This window comes from Pseudopipra pipra, chromosome 14 (genome assembly GCF_036250125.1).
Source record: "Pseudopipra pipra isolate bDixPip1 chromosome 14, bDixPip1.hap1, whole genome shotgun sequence".
Classification (NCBI taxonomy): domain Eukaryota; kingdom Metazoa; phylum Chordata; class Aves; order Passeriformes; family Pipridae; genus Pseudopipra; species Pseudopipra pipra.
In genome coordinates, this window is record NC_087562.1 from 20,548,416 (window position 1) to 20,573,514 (window position 25,099).

At 40.7% G+C, this 25,099-nt stretch overlaps 1 protein-coding gene across 2 annotated transcripts in view; it reads left to right on the forward strand.

Annotated features, from left to right (window-relative positions):
- The window catches only part of CDH11 (cadherin 11), an 82,179-nt gene extending 60,747 nt beyond the window's left edge, over positions 1–21,432 (forward strand). For both annotated transcript variants that reach the window (XM_064671357.1, XM_064671358.1), the window contains exons 3-13: positions 1,124–1,517; positions 3,411–3,705; positions 4,494–4,613; positions 4,948–5,115; positions 8,148–8,335; positions 9,712–9,965; positions 11,131–11,267; positions 11,463–11,584; positions 12,501–12,618; positions 18,551–18,802; positions 20,125–21,432. In XM_064671357.1, coding sequence (XP_064527427.1) covers positions 1,290–1,517; positions 3,411–3,705; positions 4,494–4,613; positions 4,948–5,115; positions 8,148–8,335; positions 9,712–9,965; positions 11,131–11,267; positions 11,463–11,584; positions 12,501–12,618; positions 18,551–18,802; positions 20,125–20,621 — 2,379 coding nt within the window. In that variant the 5' untranslated portion in view covers positions 1,124–1,289 and the 3' untranslated portion in view covers positions 20,622–21,432. The remainder of the gene's footprint in view (positions 1–1,123; positions 1,518–3,410; positions 3,706–4,493; positions 4,614–4,947; positions 5,116–8,147; positions 8,336–9,711; positions 9,966–11,130; positions 11,268–11,462; positions 11,585–12,500; positions 12,619–18,550; positions 18,803–20,124) is intronic.
- The last annotated feature ends 3,667 nt before the right edge of the window (positions 21,433–25,099 follow it).

Below are 25,099 nucleotides of genomic sequence, written 5' to 3' on the forward strand. Positions count from 1 at the left end.
TTGGAGTGTAGGTTCAAGCTTTTCTCTCTATTCACATTTTGCCTGCTGCAAATACCAAGTGTAAGATCTTATTTCTCATTAAAAAATTGTTCTTTTTTAAAGCTGATGGTAGCACGTTTATACATACGCCTGTATGAATATAACATCAAATGTTTTGTTAGTATTTTGCAGAAGAGCAAAGTGAATTACACTGAAAACTGAAAGAAACATCATAGGGAGCTTGTAAAATTGGTTGTTCTATAAAGATTCAAGAAGAATATATTGGAAACCCCAGGGATTAGTCAAAGTGGCCTTTGTGATGGATTGGGAGCTGCTGAAGGTTTAGACCTTAGTTCAGGTTTCACTCTATTATGCAATTTCTCCTTCAAATATTAATTCTGACCTAGTGTTTTAAGAAGTATTAGAAAGGAAGACATCAATATAGTACTAGAAATAAATAGCTAAATCAATTGTTACATTATCAAAAATATCTGATCAAGTTTTTATTGGTTTGTGGCACTTACTTTCACCAGCCCAAAGCCAGCAGACTGATTTGGGCAATCAATGCTGCTTCTCTGCTTTGATGACTTAAACCTCAGAGGTGTTTCAAGGGTCTAAATCCAAACTGTAGGTCCTTGGAGCTCTGTCAGCCACTGCTCCTGCCTAGAAAAACATGGGTGTTGCGTTCAGCGTGGAAATGTGTTGATCATGTAGAAATAGTGCATCCTTGATAAGTCTTGGTCTCTCCCTTAAATGCAGACCTGTGGCTTAGCAGCTTATATCTAAGGCTTATATCTAAGCTCCAAAGAGCAATTAGACATAAATTAGGTATTTCTATAGTTACCTTGCATCTTGGGCTAAATCCATTTGAAAGGATCATGAGAGAATATAATTCCCTATCTTTCAACTTCCAGGCAGTGACTGTCCAAACCAGTCAGGAGATTCTACAAGGTGGCAGTTCCATGTAACAAAGCACCAAATATGCTCATTAGTCTGTATTTCATAATTGTTGGTTTATTTTAGTCTTCTTATCTTGACATTTATCGAGGAAGTCCTAATTTTATTTCACTTAATAAAAAAATTACTGCATCTTCAAAGACTTCTATAAAGAAGTGACAATCTTCTCCATTTTGCTTTCTTTCAGGAATTAAGTTGGGAAGCTGCAGAGCATTAAAGTGATGTGTTTAATGTGTGGTGGCATCCTATGTGCACAACAGTCTGTGTGAAACTTCAGCAGCATCAAACTTTTTGAGTTCCAAGGTGGAAGGAGTAGATTCTTGGATACTTCTGTGCCTACAAAATAACCAAAAATGAAGGAGAACAGTTGTTTACAGGCTGCTCTGCTTTGCCTGGGCATGTTGTGCTACAGCCACGCCCTGAGCACGGGGCCACTGAACCAGTCCCGGCCATCGCTCCACGGGCACCACGAGAAAGGCAAGGAGGGACAAGTCCTGCACCGTTCCAAGAGAGGCTGGGTGTGGAATCAGTTCTTTGTTATAGAAGAGTACACAGGACCAGATCCTGTGCTAGTGGGAAGGGTAAGAAAGAATTTCCTTCTCTGTCATCAATTAATATTATTCATTTATATTTTTATTTTGTGTGTTGCTGAGTTTTTTCTTGCCGTTGTTTCTTCTTGCTCTTACCTTTGTGTTGTTTTAGCTGCTTCTTCAACAGCTACTTATTCACCTAGAATCACTTTCTTGGAGCTCAGTGTAGATGTTAAGCAAAATACCATCTAAGGCAATACAAATATTTCCACTGAACTCAGCAGCCCTTGCATGAAGGTGTGAAAGCTGTTACTTGGCAAACCAGCAAGAACCACAGAAGCACTTGAGCAACAATATGTCCCAAGAATATCTGTTATCATTCTTGGGACTTTAAAAGTAGTAATTAAAAATGTAATGTCCAACCCAGCAGCTCAGTAAAAATGTCCTGCCCAATAGGTATCTTCTCACCATTTCGTTTTCAATTTATCAGTAAAATCAAACATATGGAGGGGTGTGTATAGAGCGAGAGATATCTGTGTGCACATGTGTATGTGCACACAGCCCGGACTAGTTTTTTATTCTGCTACTGTCTAACACTAGCAGAATATAAATAGATAAATAAACAAGCATATTTGGCAGTTTTTAAACAGTCAGCAGAACTCTGTTGACTTAAGACCAGCACAAAGAGAGTGGGGAAACAGGACCAATGTCAGCAAATACCATTCTGACAGCCCGGTTTAAAAGGTGGTTAGTGTTAGTAATTTGTGGATGTCAATATAAAATCAATAAATCTGTAATTTGGCTCAATGTTTCCCTCATCCATCAAAGTGAAGTGTGCACTGGTTGCAGAAGTAAGAGTGTTTAGTAAGCATTTGTTTCTTCTTTTGTATTAAAGAGGGTGTAATTAGTTGGCAATCACTCCAGTTGGGCAATCACAGAATCAGAGAATCATTAATGTCAGAAAAGCCCTCCCAGCCCATGGATCCCCCCTGTGCCCCATCCCCACCTTGTCCCCCAGCCCAGAGCACTCGGTGCCACGGCCAGGCCTTCCTGGGACACCTCCAGGGCTGGGGACTCCAAACCTCCCTGGGCAGCCCTTGCCAAGGCCTGACCACCCTTTCCAGCAAGAAATTCCTCCTGATGTCCAACCTGACCCTCCCCTGGCACAGCTGGAGGCTGTTCCCTCTCCTTCTGTCCCTTGTTCCCTGGGAGCAGAGCCCGACCCCCCCCCCGGCTCCCCCCTCCTGTCAGGGGGTTGCAGAGCCAGAAGGTCCCCCCTGAGCCTCCTTTTCTCCAGGCTGAGCCCCCCCAGCTCCCTCAGCTGCTCCTGCTGCTCCAGCCCCTTCCCAGCTCCGTTCCCTTCCCTGCACACGCTCCAGCCCCTCAATGCCTTTCTTGCTGTGAGGGCTCAGAACTGGGCACAGAACTTGAGGGGCCTCAGCAGTGCCCAGTACAGGGGACAATCACTTCCTTGGTCACACTATTCTTGATACAAGCCAGGATCCCTTTGCCCACCTGGGCACACTGCTGAGCTCACTGGTTGCATCCCATTTATCACTTAACAGCTTTTTAAATGCAACCCAGTAGAATATGATTTGTATGAAGTGCACAAAAATGCTTTTAAAAATGACCCTTCCAACTGGGTTTGAATAAAGAACCTGCCATAATTATCTTCTCGTGTATTCTCTTCTTTAAATCTTAAATCTGAAGGCTTGGGTCTCAGCAACAGCCTGTGTGTGGCAGGATGCAGGTCTGGGCTGGCAGCTGCCCTGAGTGCAGGGTAGATGAGGTCACACTATGTGCCCGAGTGTGGATTATTGCCTGGTGTAAGACAAGGTTTTTAAAAACTCTGAAATTATAGTATTTTCCTGAACTTTTTTGTTTCGTAAGCTCATCCATGAAATGTGGTACCTTGTTAAGGTATGTCTGTTTCTCATTTTGTAGCTTCACTCAGATATTGATTCTGGAGATGGAAACATTAAATACATTCTCTCAGGTGAAGGAGCAGGAATCATTTTTGTTATTGATGACAAATCAGGGAACATCCATGCAACAAAGACACTGGACCGGGAGGAGAGAGCTCAGTACACCCTCACGGCACAGGCTGTGGACAGGAACACCAACAGACCTTTGGAACCACCCTCGGAATTCATTGTCAAAGTGCAAGATATAAATGACAACCCGCCTGAGTTTCTTCATGAAAACTACCATGCCAATGTGCCAGAGAGATCAAATGTAGGTGAGTACTCAGAAATGCACTGCAGCTCCTGGCCTTAGAGAAGGTGTTGCTTTGTCAGTATGTCTTGACTTTATTTAATTCTTATTGTCAAGAATTTTGGGAAGTAAAATTTACTTCATACTCAGCCAGTGACTCAGTCAATGTCTCTGATTTGCTGACCAAATCAAAGCCTGCACAGCTCCCAACTGTCAGACTTGAAGTGTCTCTGGATGGTTCCTAGAACAGGACTATCTCCTCCTAGGAAGGAGCATGAGAGCCCCCTGGAATTTATGGGGTGTGAATCCTCTGGGGTAAACATCAAGATCATTCCTCTAGCAGAGCTGTGTAATAAAGCTAACGAGTTACTGCCACACTCTCTATTCCATTTTCATCTCCTCTTTGAGCTTGTGTTTGTCTCAGAGATTTCTACAGGAATGATTTCTCTGAAAACTTACTGAGAAAAAATGAAAAAAGAAAACTCTATTGTTTGGCTCTCTAATGACAAAAGCAATATAAGGCTTAAAACTACTGACGAAAAAACCGTAATGGTACAGAGCGACTGCTGGCTTTTATATCTTCACTGTTTAGAACATTAATCCACATCACAGCTGGTGACAAATCTTTTTGTATTTTATTAGTCTATTTTGTCATATAGAAACTGTCAAGAAATTTTCTTTTTCATTTCCCAAATGTGGAAATAAAAAAGTTCAGCTATAGTTATGCTGAATGACTGAAAGCATCTCTGCACGGTTCTTACAGACAGGTTTGCTTCTGACTGGATTCCTCTTGTGTTTGCTTTCCCTTTTTAGGTACATCAGTTATTCAGGTAACAGCTTCAGACGCTGATGATCCTACCTATGGGAACAGTGCCAAACTGGTTTACAGCATTCTGGAAGGTCAGCCGTACTTCTCGGTGGAAGCTCAAACAGGTATTATTGAGTAGTTTATTGGACCTCATAACCAGAATGCCTCAAAATGAACTAAATGTATTGACTGAGGCAGTACAGCTGGGTATATCTACTATTTCTTTGGGGTATGATATGGTGTGACAGAAATGCCTGTTTCTGTGCTGAACTGTTATTCTCCAGGGTTGTCTTGTGTCAAATATTTGGGCTACTTTCCTTACACAGCAAAACGCACAGTGTAGGGAAAACAAAATCTGCACCATCACTGCAAATATTACTGTGTTTTATGCAGCATCCAGTTTTTCATAATGCGAACCTGTGAAACTTTGTATGTGCCACACTTTCTCTGTATTTCCAGGAATTATCCGAACTGCCCTTCCCAATATGGACAGAGAAGCCAAGGAAGAATATCACGTTGTAATACAGGCGAAAGACATGGGAGGACACATGGGAGGCCTCTCAGGGACAACCAAAGTGACAATTACACTTACAGATGTCAATGACAACCCACCAAAGTTCCCACAAAGTAAGAACAAGATCCTTGCTCCCATTTTCTATAGTACCTACGTTTGTGTAGTATCAGACATATGCAAAGCTTGAAAAAGCAGTAACTGCTGGGTTATTGCAGCACATATGAATAAAGAAGCATTAGTTACACATTTTTTGCTAGTAATATGGAGCTTTAGTGTCTGCATTATTTGCTTTGTGTTGCAAAGTGAGACATTTTTAAGCTCAGGATTAGATTACAAAGATTCCTAACCCTACACTTCATTTTTTGAACTACTGGACCATGTCATATAACTGTTATATTAGCAGGGAGGCATAATGTGGACTTCTCTGTTAATGAAGGAAGAAGCTCCATTTCTTGAGGTCTCTCTTGTGCATTAAACCAAATCAGTCCAAAATACTGGAACATGTACCTGCCCCTCAGCAGTGCTGGGATAAGCTGGTTTGCTTCCTTTCCCGTTTTCATATTTACAGCATGGATGTAAAAGACACTTTAAAAAAGCAAGTGTTGTTTACTTCTCTGTTCAGACCACAGGAACTTCAGGGAATCATTGCAGAGAAATAGGAGGAAGTTAAAACAAAAGCCCCTGCAGGTGTTGTGCAGGAACAGATCCTCCTGTCTTGGGGTGCAGGACGCAGCAGTCACCCCGTGTGTCTGCACAAAGCTCTCCTCTGAGACTTGCAGTGTCTGAAAGGAGTCTGCAGTGGCCCCACGCTGTGCCTTTCACCACTCCAAGTTCTCAGCTCTTTGCCAGCAGAGTTTGGAGGGTCATTTTCAGCGAACGAATTCGCTTTGGGTTTGATGAAGACGGGCAAAGGAAAGCAGATCCACTTTAGCTTCTTACCCCTGTATTTCACAGGCCTGGAGGCTCTTGCCTTTCTTGCCCCTTGATGACAAGTTGCACAATCTGTTAACAGCTCCTGATTGGGCCCTTTCAGGTCTTTGACAAGCCTGGAGGTGAATGAGTGGCATTTTTTGATTTCACATAGCTTTGCATTTTAAGTATGGATGTATCATCCTTTACTTCTATAAACACTCTTGGTGAATAGTGAATGTCCTCAAGGATAAAAGACTGGCTATTCCTGAAGACTTCTATTTACCATGGCGAAGCAAACTAAATTTGCCACTATTACATTTTTAAATTGTTGAAGTTTATTTCTGGTGGTCAAATTAAGTAATTTTTTTATACCTGTGCTATTTACTTTTCACACATAAAATTAACCAGGACTGACATTAACAGATTCAGTCTTCACAGCTGGGAGGAAGCACATTAATGGGCTCACACATCTGTTCTCCATTTCATCTCTGCATGGCTGTAGGGTTTTTTTGGAGTGCAGTGTAAGCACCATCCCAGCCCATACTGATTCTCCTCTGAGCAACAGTTATGACCCTATGTTCTGGACATGATCATCTCTGCAACTTCTCTTCCTCCAATGTTTCAGCTTCCTGGACCTTCATACAAGAGCTGAAGTGACATAGTTGGTTCCTGAATGAAAAATCTGTGCCAGAATTATTTACCATTCTCAAAGAAATTTATTGAATCCTGAAAACGTCAGGTTTCATATACCTTAGAGATGTGCCTTTTCACGCCAGATCATGATCTGGGACCCCAATGTATGGCCTTTTGTTAACTCCATCAAATTACGGATGTTTTTCTACAAATTCAAGCCACTTTACTGAATCTTTTGGAAGAACATTTAAAATTATCAGAAGTGCCTAATAACAGTTATTCTACTTAATCATTCTTCCCCAAATTAAAGCCTGAATTGGGAATGTTTTTTAAGACAAAACCAGGATTTTACCTGTCTGTACAAACAAACAATTGATTTTTTTTATTCTTATTTCCCTTTTTTGGTTTTGGTTTTTTTTTTTTGGTGCTCATTGCTCAAACCATTAATGAGTTACGTGCTTAAATGTTGGGTTCTTTGTGACTGGAGTTAATGACCTATTTCAATGACATGTGCCAATTGTTTTTATGGGTAATGAGCCAAGTCCCTGCCTGGTATAAGTCTCCTGATGTTCCAAGGGTGCTCACGTAGCAAAAAAAGAGCAATTATGTTGGGGAATAAATTAGATTATTTTATTTTCTCATGCTTTTTTCTTTTTTTTTCCCCTCCCCAAGTTATTAATGCTGATGAGGTGGCTGAAAATGCTGACGTAGATTTGTACACTTAGGATCAGGTTATGTTATCTGAGCTCTGGAGGGGGTTTCCAGGTCCTGGAAATGCTGCTTAAAGGGCAACTGTTGGAGAGAGATTTATCCAGGAACATTGTTGCTCTCCTCTGGTGTCCCTGAATACCCAGGGAAACCTCTGTAAGGCAATACATCTGTGGGATGTTTGGGAGTGGTTTTCCTACTGGAGATATGGGAAAGCCATTTTTGGTTTGGTTTGGAACCCCGTACAAATTGGTACATATTGTCTGTGGTACTGAATTTTAATAATCACTGTTACTGTGCATTCACACTCCAAAGTAAAGACATAGAAAGCAGCAGATTTATTCTCTAGCCAGCACAGCAGAGAGATCTTATCCGACTCATTGAATATAATTTATGGCTCCTGGATGAATGGGCAGAAATGCTTCTGGACTCAACAGAGCTGAAGGTCAGACCATGAGCATATGAAAGAGAGTTCTCCTTCCATTTCTCTAATAACATTTCTGATATAAATGATAACCTAGATGTCACAATTTCTGCATTCTGAATGTCCTTTTAACCCCCCCTGAACAGAGAGGGACAGAGATGGAGTGTAAAACATCAGGGAGGAGGTCATGTTATATAGATTAGCCACGTGCTTTAAGATTTCACAGATGACTTGCTTCTCAGAGCTCTTTTTAGCATAACATAACAAACATAACATAACAAACATAAAAACCATAACATAACATAAACATAACATAACACATAACATAAAACAAACGCTCCTTCAGGGGGGTTGAAAATGTAAAAAAATTACTGTGTTTATTTGGAACTTGCAAGTTCAATGAGTTCAGTACAGCTGGAGAGCAGAGTGCACACACACTTCAGGAAATGTCTGTTTTCCCTCCCCCAGGTGTGTACCAGATGTCAGTGTCAGAAGCAGCTATCCCAGGAGAGGAAGTAGGAAGAGTGAAGGCCAAAGATCCTGACATTGGGGAAAATGGCTTGGTAGCCTACAGCATCATCGATGGAGATGGCATGGACATGTTTGAAATTACAACAGACTATGAGACTCAGGAAGGGGTAGTAAAGCTTAAGAAGGTGGGTAGTACCCACTAATGTGCAGTGTTCTTTGTTGCTGACAGAATATTTGGTAATAATGGATTACCACCTAAGCTAAAATATTAGTAAATGCAAATTCACTTAATTTCTAAAGGTGTGATTAACTTTTAATATTCCATTTCCCCATTAGCTGAATTGGAATGGAAGAAAATAACCAAGAAGAGTTACATAAATACTGTACAGTGGATTAATTGCACAAACTAAATGAATTCATAATAAAAAGTCACGGTAAAATATGATGCCATCAGCTTCATTGTTAATGAAGTTTTGCCCAGTGCTGATAAGTAGCAGACATTCACTGTTGCTTTATGTTCAGTCTGAACAGCCTCATGTCCAATAGTTTGGATTCTTCAGCTATGCATTGTCCACAACAGTGTTCTGAAGGAGTCACAGGCTATGCAAAAAGCAGCAGAGGGGATTTCATGTACAACCCATCAGTGTGAGCCTTGAAAGCGTTATTAAATTAATTTAGAATTCCAAATTATAAATCATAATTTATTCATTATTTAGGCATTATTATTTTGCCCTTTGTATCTCCAAAGCTGTTTATCTCTCTTGGAGATAGTCAGAACTTAGAGAAGGCCTGGGCAACTTAATTTCATAGTTAGCCCTGCCCTGTCCACGGGGGCAGTCCCTCAGAAAGACACCCAGAGGTCTCCTTTACTCAAAACTGTGCCCTGGTTCAATTCCTGTATCTGTTCTAGAGGTGGAAGCGGATTTTTTTGTGTGTTTTAAAATGCAAAACACACAAGCTGTGCATAGTGGGGCATCACTCAGTCTATGGTGTTAGCAGACTTTGGGAATTGTGGTTGGCACCTACAGGATGAATTCAAGGCCACCAGCACTGCAACTCTTATGCCAACGAAAGTGCAGATGTGCTGTGACTTTGCTCAGGCTCCCAAAAGGACTTATCTCCATATTTTCCCCACTACTTAAAGAATTTAACTTCTCTGTGTCCTATCTCATGGGACGCCCAGTAGCAATTCAAACCACGCCCATGTAGAATCCCGCCAGCTGGGGATTCTGGCCTCTTGTGGGAGCCCCTTCCCTGTCCCTTGCCCTTTTGTGCCACCTGAAAGGCTTCACAAATAACAGGTTAATTTTCCCAGTACAGATGATTTCCTCAGTGATACAGCAAGCAAAGAGCAAGGCAAGGACTCTGCTGTGATACTTTGAGTGCCTTCCTATGCTGCTCCATACATAGAATGTAGCTCCTTCCATTTGAGTCTTTCTGTCCAAGCTTGTTGACAGATGCCCACATTTGTTTTATGTCACTGAATACAAGGGCACTGCTTGCTGCTTTTACAGTCTGGATTTCCTAATTATGGAATGCATTGTCTTCTTTTTTCTCGCAGACCTTAGATTATGAAACCAAAAAGACCTACAGCCTGAAGGTGGAGGCAGCCAATGTCCACATTGACCCCAAGTTCATCAGCAATGGGCCGTTCAAGGACACGGTGACAGTGAAAATAGCAGTGGAAGATGCTGACGAGCCCCCCGTGTTTCTGAAGCCAGGTTACATTTTTGAAGTACAAGAAAATGCAGCATCTGGTACTGTGGTGGGAAAAGTACATGCCAAAGACCCTGATGCTGCCAACAGTGCTGTAAGGTACACTGCATTCTTGCTGTTTGCTGCCAAGCATTAGCTTTTCGAATTGTTATGCAGGTTATTAAGGTAGTGTGAGAGAGCTACATACACCCAGAATATTAATAACTTTAACTCTCCAGCACTGGATTTGTGCCTTGTTGCAGTTTCTCAAAGCCTATATCGTACCACAGCTGTGTCTAATTGAATTATACTTTAGGGCATCTTTGTTAACTCAATTCTAAATTATAATTTCCACAAATACCCTGTGCTGTTATTGCAATGTGTTTTTTTCCTGAAAACATAGAAATCTGAGCAGTAGATTAGAGATTGTGTTGTGTTGCTAATTGCTAAAGACAAGCACATACAGACGCCTACTTTCTGCAGTTATGTTGGATTGTCTTGGAATCATGGAATGGTTTGGGTTGGAAGGGACCTTAAAGCTCATCTCGTTCCACCCCCTGCCATGGGCAGGGACACCTTCCACTAGCCCAGGTTGCTCCGAGCCCCCTCCAACCTGACCTTGGACACTTCCAGGGATGGGGCAGCCAGAGCTTCTCTGGGCAACCTGGGCCAGGGCCTCCCCACCCTCACAGGGAAGAATTCTTATAACAGTTTTTATTAGTTTATTTTCATTTGTCATGTTCTCAGTGTAAATTAAATTATAAAGCTCTCTTCAGTGGGGATACTTAACATTTCAAAGAATTGCAATGTGAAGATATGAAAGTCAGAGCTGTCTGAAGCTGTACGAATGTGCAGATAGGGGACAATATTAATAAATTGGTATGATCAATTAATATTCTGAGTAAAGAAAAGATCAGAAGACTTAAAAGATGGCCAGGAGTAATATGAAACAGAAGAAAACACAAATATCTCAGTAGATATTTTTTTCATGTTTTATAAGAGAAAAAAATAAAGAATATTTTAGGGCTTTAATACAGAGACTTCAAATCCAGCAATTTTCACTTATTACAAACATTCCGGTGTATTATTTTTCTAAATGTAGAAACCAACCAGGTGATGCTCCTTTTTAAAGAACATGTATCATCCCTTTGACAATGATATTGAGGGCAACAAAAAGTGTACTACTTACAGTTATTCAGAAATAATAATTGTATAGAAGAAATCTTGATGTGCAAAACTGGTAAGTCCTTCTTTTCTCTAATTACGGATTTTCAATCTTCTTTAGATATTCAATTGATCGTCACACTGATCTTGAAAGATATTTTGTTATCAATGCAGAAGATGGCAATATCAAGACAATAAAAGCTTTGGATAGGGAAGAAATTGCTTGGCATAATATCTCTGTGTTTGCAGTTGAAGTCCGTAAGTATCGTACTGAGGTAGTTTATGATCAATGCTATAAATTCTGTACCCTTCCAGGTGTCTCGGTTTGATAAGCTGCAGTAAATCCCAATAGAAATACCTCCATCTATTGCATTTTTCCCTGGATGCAGGTGGGATTTTGTTTGTTTTGAGGGGTTTTCCTGCTTCTCATTTTGGTTTTGCTTTCTGCCATAGACAAACAACACCAGGAAGCCAAGGTCCCCGTGTCCATTAAGGTGGTTGATGTCAATGACAATGCCCCCAAGTTCGCAGCAGCCTATGAGGCCTTCGTGTGTGAGAATGCCCGGAGCAATCAGGTATGGGCTGCTCTCCTCCTTCCCTCTGCTCTCCTCCTTCTCTGCCCCCCTCCTTCCCTCTGCCCACCTCCATCCCTATCCACCTCCATCCCTACCCACCTCCTTCCCTCTGCTCTCCTCCTTCCCTCTGCCCACCCTTTCCCCACCCACCACTTTTCTCTGCCCACTGCCCTCCCTGCCCACACGGTTCTTTCTGCAGTGTGTCAGCCCAGTTTTGTCCTGTCAGCTCCAACAAGTGGCAGTAAATGAACACTTGTTTTGAAATTTTGGCCAAAATGCCTGGAGCACACAGAAAGGCACTGCCCTGTGTTTTTGTTTGTGAGCTGCTCTCAATAGTCACACACTGCTTTGTGCATTAGGTATGATTGGTGTTGGCTGTGAGCATCCACCAGCAGCAGCAAAGCTGGTTTGTTGCAGCTTTCCCAGTTGTGAGCCTGGTTTGGATGTTACAGAAATATTCAGAGAATCCCAGTGCAGTGCTTGTGGAGCTCAGCTGACAGATTTATTCCTGGCAATCTGTGAGGAAGAGGGGTTAGTATCATACAGGAACACGGCTCTACACATGGGCTGTGCCCCTGCAGTTCGTGTGGCAGTTTGAAAAGAACTCTCAGCTGCTGAGTTTTCTGCAGGATTTTATTTAGTCAGTTGTGCTATCATTAGCACATATTTGTATATAAGAATGCAGAAGGTGTATATTTCTACAGCCGTAGTTCTGTGTTGGTTAAATTTAATAGCAAATAAAGATTGCCTGTTGTAGTTTGGCGTCTGCTCTGTGTTTGTAATCACATACATTTGTATCTGAGGGGGGTCTGCTATTTCAAAGTTCCTTATATTCAAGAGCTGTCTTGGAATGCTGTTGGTATGTGATGTACCCAGAGAAGAAGCTGTTTGTTTACAGAGTGCTTTTCTTTTACAGCAATTTATTACAATTAGTGCTGATGACAAGGATGACTCGGCCAATGGACCAAGATTTATCTTCAGTTTACCACCTGAAATTATTCATAATCCAAATTTTACCCTCAGAGACAACAGAGGTTTGTGTGAAGATTCCCTCTATACTAGAGTCTAAAGAAATGACAAAGCAAAACCAATGGCCAACCTACTGTCATGCAACAGCGTTGTCATTAACTATCAGTGTCTGCTTCCCAGAGATTTAGGGGAGGAAGGCAAAAAACCACAGCTGAAATGCAAGGATGTTCTTGGAACAGCATAATGCCTGTTAACTCATTTTTCTTTTCTTGAATGCATATTTTAAATTGCATAATAATACCCTACATGAAAAATCCACTTCCATTGTATCTACCGGGAAGAGGGTAAAAACCACTGCCAAACATTCTCTAAATGTAATTGGCAGATCTCCTTCATTTAGAGAAACCTGACTTGCTAAGCTGAAATTAGCTGAGACAGTAGAAATTGTTAGCTCTGTATTTGTTCACCTTATTCTGCTTGCCAGTTTTTATAAATTATGGATCCAAAGGGACATGGACTAGATTCCCAATGGAATCAAATCACTGCCTTGTGCAGGAAATCCAGGTGGGGATTTCTGTTGTGGAAGACACCTGGATTGGGTGTATCTCAGGTATGGGTGTCCTGACCCCCTGATCAATTCGCTGTTCATGAAGTAGAGCAGAGCCTTGCACTCAGATTGACTGCAAGATGGAAGAAATCTGTAGGCAAAGACCTCAGGCATAGGTGAGTGTCAAAACTTAACTGATCATCTGACATAAAGCATCACTGACCCTGCCTTGCCAAGGCTGAGGGAGTCAGAGGAGGTGGGAAACAGAAAAAAACCACAGGTTCAGCCATTATACATATTAATTCCATTTATTTAATTATAATCAATATGATATTCTCATTCAATGTTCATTTTTAATTTCTCTGCACAGGGCAAAAATTGTTTCAGCTTCTAAGGAATTGGTTTTGATTAGCAAGCTTTAATGTCTTAAGGAAACTTAAGTGTTTTCTGAAAAGAAAAACTCTGTTGAGCTGGTTTAAATAACAAATCCAAGAGTGCCAGAAGTACAAAAGGCAGCACAATCCACATACATGATTTCAGTACAAACTCTTGTGTTGTGGCACAGTTTATATCTCTATCCACATCTGAAGGGAGGGTAATTATCATCAGAGTTCCCAAACAAAATTTCTGTTATTCCTGACTGATCAAAGCAATCCTGTTGCCTGGTGCTTGACACTCGTACATACATAAGCAATTCATAAAGGAGCCAGGGCAGGGATATTTATTCTCTTTAAAGTAGTAAAACACAAGTTCTGAAAAATTCATGAATGTATTTTTAGGGAGAAGTAAATAAGAATGTGTTCTTTGCTTGAGACCCTGAGGCCAAGTTTCGCTTTAAAATATATTTTATGGTCACCACATCAAACTGAAAAAAGATTAGATTTTATAAGTGTAGATCAGAGTAGAGATGCTCTGATACAGCTGCAGGCAAGTGGTATTATGGTTCCTGACTCTAGCCAATTACATTAATCCTTCATTTCCATATGTGGCAAATTCATTACTGACAAAATTAACCCAGATATAAATGTTTTGTAGTTGAAATTATCATTTCAGTTTAATGTAGTGTCTGTACCTGACAAACCAGGACAGTACTTAAGGATTGAATCTTCCTATATAATTTTGGTTTTGGGAAACTAATAGTACAACGAAATTCATCCATTCCAATCCTTTCTTTCCTTTATTTTGTACAATCCTCAGTGCAATGATGTTGGTAACTTTACTACTTCTGTGTAGTTTCTTGTAAGTAAGTCATGGTAAAGAGCAAAGTAAAAAAGTTAAAATTTTATGTGCTTCCACATAAAAAAAACTTCTCAGGGAGATTGTGTTACCATTTGCAAGTCAAATAATTCACATGATCATTCAAAGTTGGTTTTTTTCAGCTGTAAATCTGAGTATTCTATATACCATGCCACTGCTTTCAGAGGGAATTGGTAGTTTCAAAGAAAAATGGCTTTATTAACTGTGGAGAACAGTTAATGAAAACTCCAGTGTTTGGGCCTATTACTGAACTTTATAGTGAATACAGTCCTATAATTATCATTTAATAGAGTTTCTTTTTACCAGCTCCTGAAAGTAATCACACATTGCAGTAATCCGAAAAACATAATCACGTTCTATATCCTATTAACAGCCTACTGTGCTCCCAAGTCCTCAGCTGAGACTGTCTGCCATAGAAAACACGAGATAATGGCTCAGCACACGCTGGGATAAAACACTGAATTACTTTTGCACTGTTTCCTCATCATATGCCCCACAAATAAACAGCGCCGTGTTCGCTCCGTTCAGTTTTGTTCCCATTGAAGTCAGAGCTTCAAAAGAGCAGTGGAGGCTCGTGACACTTCCCAGCACAGACACAGGTTTTTAGGAAATTCATTTCCTGCTTTTAATCCTACTGGGCCCTAAACTGAGCTGCCCTTTGGTTGGGCTCACTCACCTCCTGTGGCAGCTGGCACTGCTGGAAGGTTGTGACCACCTCAAGACAGGGCTTTACAGAGCCTGGAATTAAATTTGTAAGCCCACTAAAATCAGGGACTTAAAATCCACTTTTTAAATATGAATGTACTCTCTGGATTGCAATTTCTTTTAATCAAGACATTTTGAAACACATGAACAATATATTTACAGGATTTTGCCATGGATTATCCACAGGAATTGCTGCTGCCTGGGAATGGTTTTAAGCAGCTAGACCTCTGAAATTGTTTATTTTATTGCTGAATCAGCATTCACACTCTGATACAGGTAAATAATGTTCACACTGCAGCCACCTCCATTCATCTAGAATCCTCCTTACACAACATAGATGTTAACAAACCCCCCAGAGCTGAGCTACATTTGCCTGTATGTAGAGGAACAATTGGAAAGCCATCAATAAGGTCATCAGAGAAAAAGACAAAACCAAAAGTCAGGGAGATAAGTGTAAAGATCAGCGTGGAGTAATTCAATTATAACTTCCAATTGTGAAGATTTTATGGGCAGTACACGTAATCTGCACTTACAGCACCTTTGGATACTGGATATCCCAGGCAATAACAGCTGCGAAAATGAGAGCTTGTGTATATCTGGGAATGGTGATGAGGTGGCTGTTTTTTTCCCTCTGCCTTGTGCTGACCCCCACCGTGTTCATTAGGACTGTGAGTCAAGTCACTCCCATACCTGCTAAGTAATAGTTTTAAGATGGTATTGACATTTAACTTCTATTGGCTTAAAAAATGCCATTTTATCTGGATTATAGTTAAACTCCTGGGACTTGAAAATAATCAAAAAGCAAGGATGAGAATATTAGCTAAGATTATATGTTATCTTTTATCTAGGTAAAAGAGGGGTTTTTTCCTCTTATGGGTATTATGTTTCTTCTAAATGTGAGAAGTGAACATAAACAGTAAAAAAAAAAGTTTAAAAAATGACTTTTTAGGCTTCATGTACAGTAGTCCTTTTTAAACTTTAGCCAGGAGTGTTGATTGCATTTTTCTTTTTAAAAATTTATGTTAAACTAGAAATCACATTAAATAGATAAAGCACCTGTTAGATCAAATTCAGCTTTTGCGTGATGTAATCAGTCTAATCTTTATGCAACGTGATGTATCCAGTCTGTATAATAACTGAATAATTTGCCATCTTTTTCTTATTTCTAACTGAGAATATTATTTAAGCTGCCAAAATGCAGGAAAAAATTAAATACATAATAAAAAATGCGTAACCAACAGACTAGATATGCTAACATATGGTACTGCCTGTGTTTCCTTCCACTTTGCCTTTGCAGCATCGAGGCAGCTGTAGTTCAGCCCACTATTAATGTTCACATTCTTTGCCACAAGAATAATCTGTCCTATTGTGATTTTTAATTTAATAGAACAGATCTTGGTTCTCATACTGAGGAAATGAATTATTAATCGCATTTTAGAGGACTCTGCAGAATAGTTTTATTCTGTAGCAATATATATTAGTTGAAATTAGTTGATAGATTAATAGATATTAGATGTTATATTTCTATTTATACATAATTCTTACAAGACCATAAATTTAGAGTCCTAAAATAAGGCTCCTGATATAACTAAGGTGCTTTAAAAAGTTTTGCTACAAAGTTTACATGTTGCATGTAAACATTTAGGAGATTAGAAGGCCTCTGGAGGAAACAAAGGGCACCTCCAAAAGCCACAAGTGACAATCAATCAGATCTTTATCAGCTTCTCTGTCCTTAGCAAGTGTGACCGTCAGGTAAAGGAGAAGTTCACAAGCTGTTTTCTACTCAGTATTATTTTTGTGAGTCTTCAACACCAAAACCACCACAATTGTGTCATGCTCAGGTGCCCACCCGGGGCATCAGGAGTGGTAGGTCTGGCAACAGGGGGGTAGATATGGGGGATGAATTAATTTGGTATGAAGCAAGCAGATCCTACTTAAAAATACTCATCCTTTCTGGTGTGATCTGCAGAAGTTACTAGTGGGAGAGTCAGATAAGCAGTGCAAACATCCCTCTCCCAAAAATTGACCTGTGTCCACCAAATTTGGGGACATTTTCAGACCTTGCCCTACATCAGGGGCACTGCCTGGTAAGGTTGGTTAATGTAAGACAAGAATACTTCTCTTTGGGTATAATTTATTCACAAGCTTCCATGGAAATAGCAGTGATCAGATCATTAGGAGAGGTTTTATGATTTGCATTATTAAATTCTGGAATTTATGCTGACTCTTCAGCAGGAAAACGATTAATCTTCTGCAGTACCCTGAGGCAGCAGTAAAGTGGGTACCATCAGAGGTGAATAGCCCTCCCGTAATAGATAAAAGGACTGGCTTTTTTTTTTTCTTTTCTTCATATAGTAAAAAATAAAGAGCATGGCAAACCCGAAAAGCTTGTGTGAAGTAAATCCTCAACTTAACTAGTTTTTGAAGGTCTGAAAACCGTGGATATGGTTGTTTTATTTACTTCAGGATGTTTACAATTGTTATAAACTTTGGTTCAGTCTGAGTTGAGAAACAAGGAGCACAATAAAGAAGCCCTCTTTGTGTTTCCCAGGCTCTATCCAGCGTGGCTGGGAGTGGGAAGCACTGGCTGCCTCAGCCCAGGCTGTCATCTCACACGCTTCCCTCTCAAAGGCTTTTACCTTTGACTCCTGCTGAGATGGTAGCTTGGTTTCTGTCCACTGCACCAGGAGACTCATGACAGGACATCTCTCAGCAAGAGCAGGAATGGCATTAGAGAAATACTGCCAGGAGTTGGACTCAGTGATGCTGGTGGGTCCCTTCCAACTCAGGATATTCTGCAATTCTGTGATTTAACTCTTCCTCATCTCCACATAATTCGAAATGTGCCCAGACATACAGTATGTATGATCTGACTTCTGGCTTGGGGAGTTTGGGTGAAAAACAGGTTCTGATAAAATACTGCTTATGAAAGAGGTCAACACTGAGGTTCAAATCTCCCAATACAAAGCAAATGCTGGCTTTTGCTTTTGCTTTTGTGGGAGTCTCAACACAGCCCATTTGGGTACAGATTTCTGTCGACCATGCCTGTAGGTGTGCCTCCAAGAACAATACATCAGGGACATTTGATTTTTCCACTCCAGTGAAAGCTTTAATTCTGGAAAGAGATTAAAACAGACTCAAACAGCAACAGGAAGGCCCAGTCATTCTTATAGTTGAAGAAATATAGAGTTTATCAGAGAGTTAGTGGGGTGCTCTCATGAGGTACTAACAGAGATTATCTGTGTTCCTTCTGTTGCCCTCATAATTGTACAAAAATTAAAACTGCGTGGTACTGTATGAATTAAATATAATAGTGTAATTACTCTTGGATCACTAGAAAGATGACACTTTGTATTGGTTTATTGTAGAAATAATACTAAAGCACTTGAAAATTGAGAGCCATTGTAGCAAGATATATTTTTTATTAATATTGACTAAGAGGATGACTTTGTGGAAAAAGTAATGATGACTCTCTCTTCTTTAAACAGATAACACAGCAAGCGTTCTCGTCAGGCGTGAAGGATTCAGTCGCCAAAAGCAGGATTTATACCTTCTCCCCATAGTGATCAGTGACGGGGGGCTGCCCCCCCTGAGCAGCACCAACACGCTGACCATCCGGGTGTGTGGCTGTGACAGCAGCGGCTCCCTCCTGTCCTGCAATGCCGAGGCCTTCGTGCTCAACGCGGGGCTCAGCACCGGCGCCCTCATCGCCATCCTGGCCTGCATCGTCATCTTATTAGGTAAAACCAGGGCTGGCCTCAGTGCTCTGCCCTGCTGTTTGTGTTAAAAAGTTAACCTTGCCTTCAGTGCCAGGGTGGTTAAATGGATCTTAATTTCTTAGCTGTTATTTTTACAGGGGGTACCAACCTGCCTGCCTTTGAGGAGGTTTAGGGGCGAGCTAATCACAGCATTCCAGAGCCTGAAGGGAGCCTGCAAGAAAGATGGAGAGAGACTATTGACAAGGGCCTGGAGTGACAGGACAAGAGAGAATGACTTCAAACTGAGAGAGAGCAAGTTTAGATTCGATACTGGGAAGGAATTCTTGGCTATGAGGGTGGGGAGGCCCTGGCCCAGGTTGCCCAGAGAAGCTGTGGCTGCCCTATCCCTGGAAGTGTCCAAGGCCAGGTTGGACGGGGCTTGGAGCAACCTGGGCTAGTGGAAGGTGTCCCTGCCCATGGCAGGGGGTGGAACAAGATGAGCTTTCAAGTTTCTTCCAACAACCCAGTCTATGATTCTTTAATAACTGCAATAGCAAACACCAGTGAATTTATCTTGGTGTGCTTGGAGAATGTCCTTTTGTGGCCTAACATCAGTTAATCAGGGACACTGTTTAAAGGAGGTCATGACATAGAGTTTTAAGTTTTGTGATCTTCCCTGGATGACAAGTTCCTTATTGAGGTCAGTCAGGATTAATGGCTCCTGCCAGCTATTCCCCTCACACCCTCTTGTGTTGAAGATAGATGAGTGGCTCAGAAGACTGGATTTTAAAAAAGTGCTGTGAAGTGTTTCCTGATGATTTGAAAATATTTATATAATTTTTTTTAATTTGCCCATAGTAATTGATAGTCTTTCTTTTCTTACATATTTTAAAGTTATTTTATAGAAATTTGAAGTGAGAACAACAAAGTGTGTTTGGAGGTATTACTTAAGAAAATTCCATTTTAATGGAAATGACTTGTGGAGTTGAGATTGGGCATATAGGAGAAAGTAAAGATTCATGCTTGCTTTCTCGCAGATATTCGTGTGATGGGGCTACTCAAAGGCAGTGCCACAGTGTTCCTGCAGCACTAGGGGCCCACAAATGCTTTCCTTGAATTAGTCTTGCAGTAATGAGCAATTAGTAAGAGCGGTGGCACACGGCCCAAACAGGAAGCCTCAGATCAGTATGTTCAGTTCTGTGTACGAACATCTCTGCTGTTACCTAGCAAGGTGTGCTAAAAATGCAGATGTAGGCAACCATCCATGATGAACAAAAGCCGAGGATTCAGTGAGGGCAACAATCTATTGATAAAGGAGCTGCCGTTTGAGAGTCCTGGCTAACTTCCTGCTTTTTTTTCTCTAGTCATTGTAGTGTTGTTTGTAACACTGAAAAGGCAGAAAAAAGAACCTCTGATCGTTTTTGAAGAAGAAGACGTGCGGGAGAACATTATCACCTACGATGATGAGGGTGGAGGTGAGGAGGACACGGAAGCCTTTGACATTGCCACGCTGCAGAACCCCGATGGCATCAATGGGTTCATCCCTCGCAAGGACATCAAACCCGAGTACCAGTACATGCCCAGGCCGGGCCTCCGGCCGGCTCCCAACAGCGTGGACGTTGATGATTTCATCAACACGAGGATACAGGAGGCTGACAACGACCCCACTGCTCCTCCCTATGACTCCATCCAGATCTATGGCTACGAGGGCAGAGGCTCAGTGGCTGGGTCACTCAGCTCCTTAGAGTCAGCGACCACAGATTCTGATTTGGACTACGACTATCTACAAAACTGGGGACCTCGATTTAAGAAACTTGCAGACTTATATGGCTCCAAAGACACTTTCGATGATGATTCTTAACAATAAAGTTTAAGATTTGGCCTTAAGAACTGTGTCCGATGTTCTGAAGAATCCAGAAGAAATGTTAGCAGGTATTTTTTTAAAAATCAAGAAAATCTCATTTAAACATTTAAGTTTGACAGAGAGGATTCCTTTGATAGAAAAGGACATAAAAGTGGTAAATACTGTGAAGTACCTTTTCCTACAAAAGGCAAATCTAGAAGTTGGCTGCCAGCTTCACTGAAGGAAAAAACCCACTTTAGAAATACAAAATATTTAAATGAAGGAAAATGCTAAAAGTGAACTACAAACAAGGGAAATCTTTTATGTATTATGAACACCTAAATCTTTTACATCAAAGAAGCTTCCACGATTAGAAAAGATAACAGTTCTGAGCTGTAATTTCGCCTTAAACTACGGACACTCTATATGGTAGTGCATTTTTAAACTTGAAATATATAATATTCAGCCAGCTTAAACCCATATGATGTATGTACAGTACAATGTACAATTATTATGTCTCTTGAACATCAAACTTGTTACTGCTGATTCTTGTAAATCTTTTTGCTTATACTTTCATCTTGAACTAATACGTGCCAGATATAAAAACTCTGTCTTGTTGCAGTGGGAGGAGCCCTATTTCTATGTCATTTTTAATGTATCTATTTGTACAATTTTAAAATTCTTATTTTAGTATACATACAAATATCAGTATTCTGACATGTAAGAAATGTTACGGCATCACACTTATATTTTATGAACATTGTACTGTTGCTTTAATATGTGCTTCAATATAAGAAGCAGACTTTGAAATAAACTGATTCTTTTTTAATTCTTGTTCTGGTTATTAAGCATATAAGGAAAAACATAGTGTTTCTAATGTCCCATTTATAGTTCTGACTAATTTACTACAATTGTGACCTTTTAATAGCCTTATTTATTATGTGTTTGTAGTTGGTTTGTTGCCTTGTTAAGTGCTTATTTAAAAATCAAGTACATTTTACAAATGTTTTTTAGATTAAAAAAATGTAATGTCTGGTGAACATTTTGTACCCTCTCTATCTCCAGCTTGTGGCTGCTCCCAGAACACAGTAAGAATAGTCATAGAAGACTACTGTGTTTTCTGGATTAAATTAAGTGTAATACTTTTCAATATTCCCCATGTAATACGCCTTTATCTTATATCTTAGGAATTCCAGAGGTCTCAGAAGTGACTTTGTAGGTGGACAGGAGTGCTCTGTACTTACAGTGTACTCCAAGTCTGTGATCTCCCCTATCTGTGCTAAGCTTCTGCAGGTTCTAGAGACTTAAACCTGACCCACTTTAGCTGTAAGTTCCCTAAAGACTGTTCTACCTGACAATTACCTTACCCAAGTAGTAATTAAGACTCCAGCGCTTACTTTTTTTTCTTTTGTTTGTTTTTTTTATCAGTAGCATCTGCAGATAGGAACACATTTACCTTGTGACCACAGAAGTGCAGAAACACAGAGAGCTTTGGGAATTGGGCTTTGTAATGGATGTTTTTAATCGAAAAAGTGATCTATAACTTTTTTTTTTATTAGTTCAGAAGGAGCAAGGGATTGGAATATGTTCTGTGCATCAACCTTTTCTGCATCTGTGTACTGCTGTGCTTTTGCTGAATTTAATACAGTTGGATGTTTAGGGTCAGAGATCAGCAGCTGCAATATGGGAAGAGGCAATAAATAGAACTGATATACATTTTCCTACTCTTCATATTACACACCCTGTCCTTCATTTGCAGTCAGGTACCAAACTGCTTGGTCTGAGAGGAAATCTGATTTGTTGGTGTATCACTTTTCTGAGGACTCCCATTTATGTAGTTAGATTAAAATTTAACTCCTTAAAATTATGACTGGTGTTTCAGCTCTATATCCATAACATATTCTCTTGACCCATTATATCCCCATGTTTTATAAGGCAGGGTTTGCTAAAGCAGCAGATTTGCTCTACAATGTTTATTGTAATATTTCACTTTTTTATAGCTGTATGCATTCTATATAATTCTATAGTTTATTATTAACTTGGTTCAAATTTCTTTGGCTGTTGTTTTTTCTCTGTTTATAATCCAAAGAATATTTTGCTAGATTTGCACATTTCTCCATTATAAATTTAAATAAACATTAAAAAAAGAAATTAGTATCAATTTACAAATTAATAAATTGAAATAAACTAAAAAATAAGTAATTTGTAGGACTCCATCCTCATTGATGCTATCTGGGTTTATTTCACTTTTGATCAAGTTTTAGAATTAATAACTGCATTTTTTACATTTTTATGTTTAATTTTTAAGAAGGACATTGTCAACTACATTTTTTTAAATAGTTTTAAATGCTTTGAGTTTTAGTCTCTACTGTTTGTAGCACTCTCATAGATGCTTGGAAATAAATTTTCTCTCCCTGCTGGTTTTGTCCTTTTTCATTTGATTATTTTTCCCCCTTCCCAGCGAACATGCAATTACATAGTGTTTTATTAAATTAGGCTTGCTAATCTCAGCCAACACCACCTCTGAAATGCTGGGAATTACCCTCATTGCGTATCATCTGCAGCACCTCAAACCCACGGCGTGTTTTGGCACAGGAACAGGACGTTTATTTGTGTTAAACTTCACCCCAGCAGTCGGGGAGTCTCGGGTTTATAATCTGAGAGCATAAACCCAGCCCAGCCCAGCAGTCCCGGGTTGGTCCCGACACACGAGTTTGTCGCAGCGTTCCCAGGATCTGAGCCACCTGGGAAGGACTTTGATCACACGAGTTGCTTTAGCGCAGTCTCTCTGTCTTCCCGACTGAGCTCAGGGAAGGACTGAGCCTCGCACCCATGGAAGGAACTAGAAGACTAATTACAACTTGAAGAAAACCCTAATTAAAGGAGGATCACCACGGCTGAGCCAGGTAAGGCAAGGGACAGCAGCAAGTGCAGGTAGTGTTTTGACCATTTTTCCCTCTTAGAAGTGCTGCCTGAGGCATCATTTAGGGGGACACAGCAAAATCCCTCCAAATACGGTCAATGGAATGTTAACAGGAGTGATTTTTTTGTGAGCTGAGTGCATGTGTGAGCAAAAATCCTCAGCTCCCTGCCTGTCTGGGTATCACCGGGACTGGCACCCGAGGGGTTGAGGAGCTGCTGCCTCTCGAGTACCCGCAGTGTGTTGAGCACCAGCCCTCATTTGAGCACCAGCCCTTACTGGCAAGAATTGATTAGGAATGCAAATGCAGGGCCGGTTGCTAAGGGAACTCTCCAACTTACACTGATAGGGAAGGGGAGGGTTTGTTTGGGAATTCTTACATTGGCCTCTGTCCTGTTCTTGCCATGATGTCAAGCAGTCCTAGACACCATGTCAACGGGTACAAGCCTGCAAGCTCACCACCAACATTGATGTGATCTTGTGTGAGCTCCTGCCACAGAGGCTGCTACACCAGAGCTGAGGAAAGCTTCTAAAGAGCTTGCATGTTTTCTTGGCTCCATATTGTTGACTGACTGACAAGACAAAATGCTAAATTTTACCATGTTGCATCTGATAAACTCACAGAGAAAGTGAAGGATAGGAATTTAAATAAGGCTCACAAAGAGGCAGCCTTAGCTTTCTGGAACCCAAACTCCTGCAATTCTTTTATGTCTTCCCCATCCAGCAGCATTCTCAGAATGACATGTTTTTATTGAAAGGATCAGTAAACAGAAATCTATGTAGGCCCTGTGTAGGTTTCCCCTTTGGCCACTGATCTAAATGCTGAGCTACTGTAAAGTTGAACAATTGGCACCAGAGTCACACTCTATATTTAAAAATAAAATTAAAGCAAAAAGAGAGAGAAGGAAAAGGAATGGCTTGGGAAAGGGAATGAGCGAACTTGTCAAAGTGAATTAGCTGCAGGTCTCTGGACTTCTGCTATTGTTTTCATTCATTTGGGCTGAGACTGGGGTTCAACCAGTTTGACCCAGTTCCACGCCCAGCATGTTCGTGCACAGTTTCCATTATTTAATATCACTGACCTCTGCATTTGATAATTTCAAATTTGCATCTTTCCATCTAACTAAGCTGGGCTCACTACAATTACCCAAGTCACACAAACAATTTTAGCCAACTCCAATTTATGGATTCATAGTCATTTGAAAAGTTGTTTCTGCACAAAGTCCTGGGCCTTGCCTGCTCACCAACTTGAGCTCTGTGGTTTTTCACTCCCTCCCTTAATTAGCTGCAAACCCCACTTCCAAAATTAGGTCCCCAGAATCAGCACAGCAGAGGAGGGGCAGAAGCTGCGCCGTCACTCCAGGCAGAGCTTTGCCGTGTATGACACAGTGACTCCATGTGTGTGTACCCCCAGTGGACTTTGCTGAGGTCCCAGACCTCCAACTCCTGGAGGTGGAGGGTTTTACATAACAGGGGCAACTGCTTCTCCACGTGGGGGTTTCTGCAGAGTACATGGAGTGTTTCGTGTTTCGCCGTGGAAAGAAAACACAGAACACGAAGGGGGAGAGATTTGCAT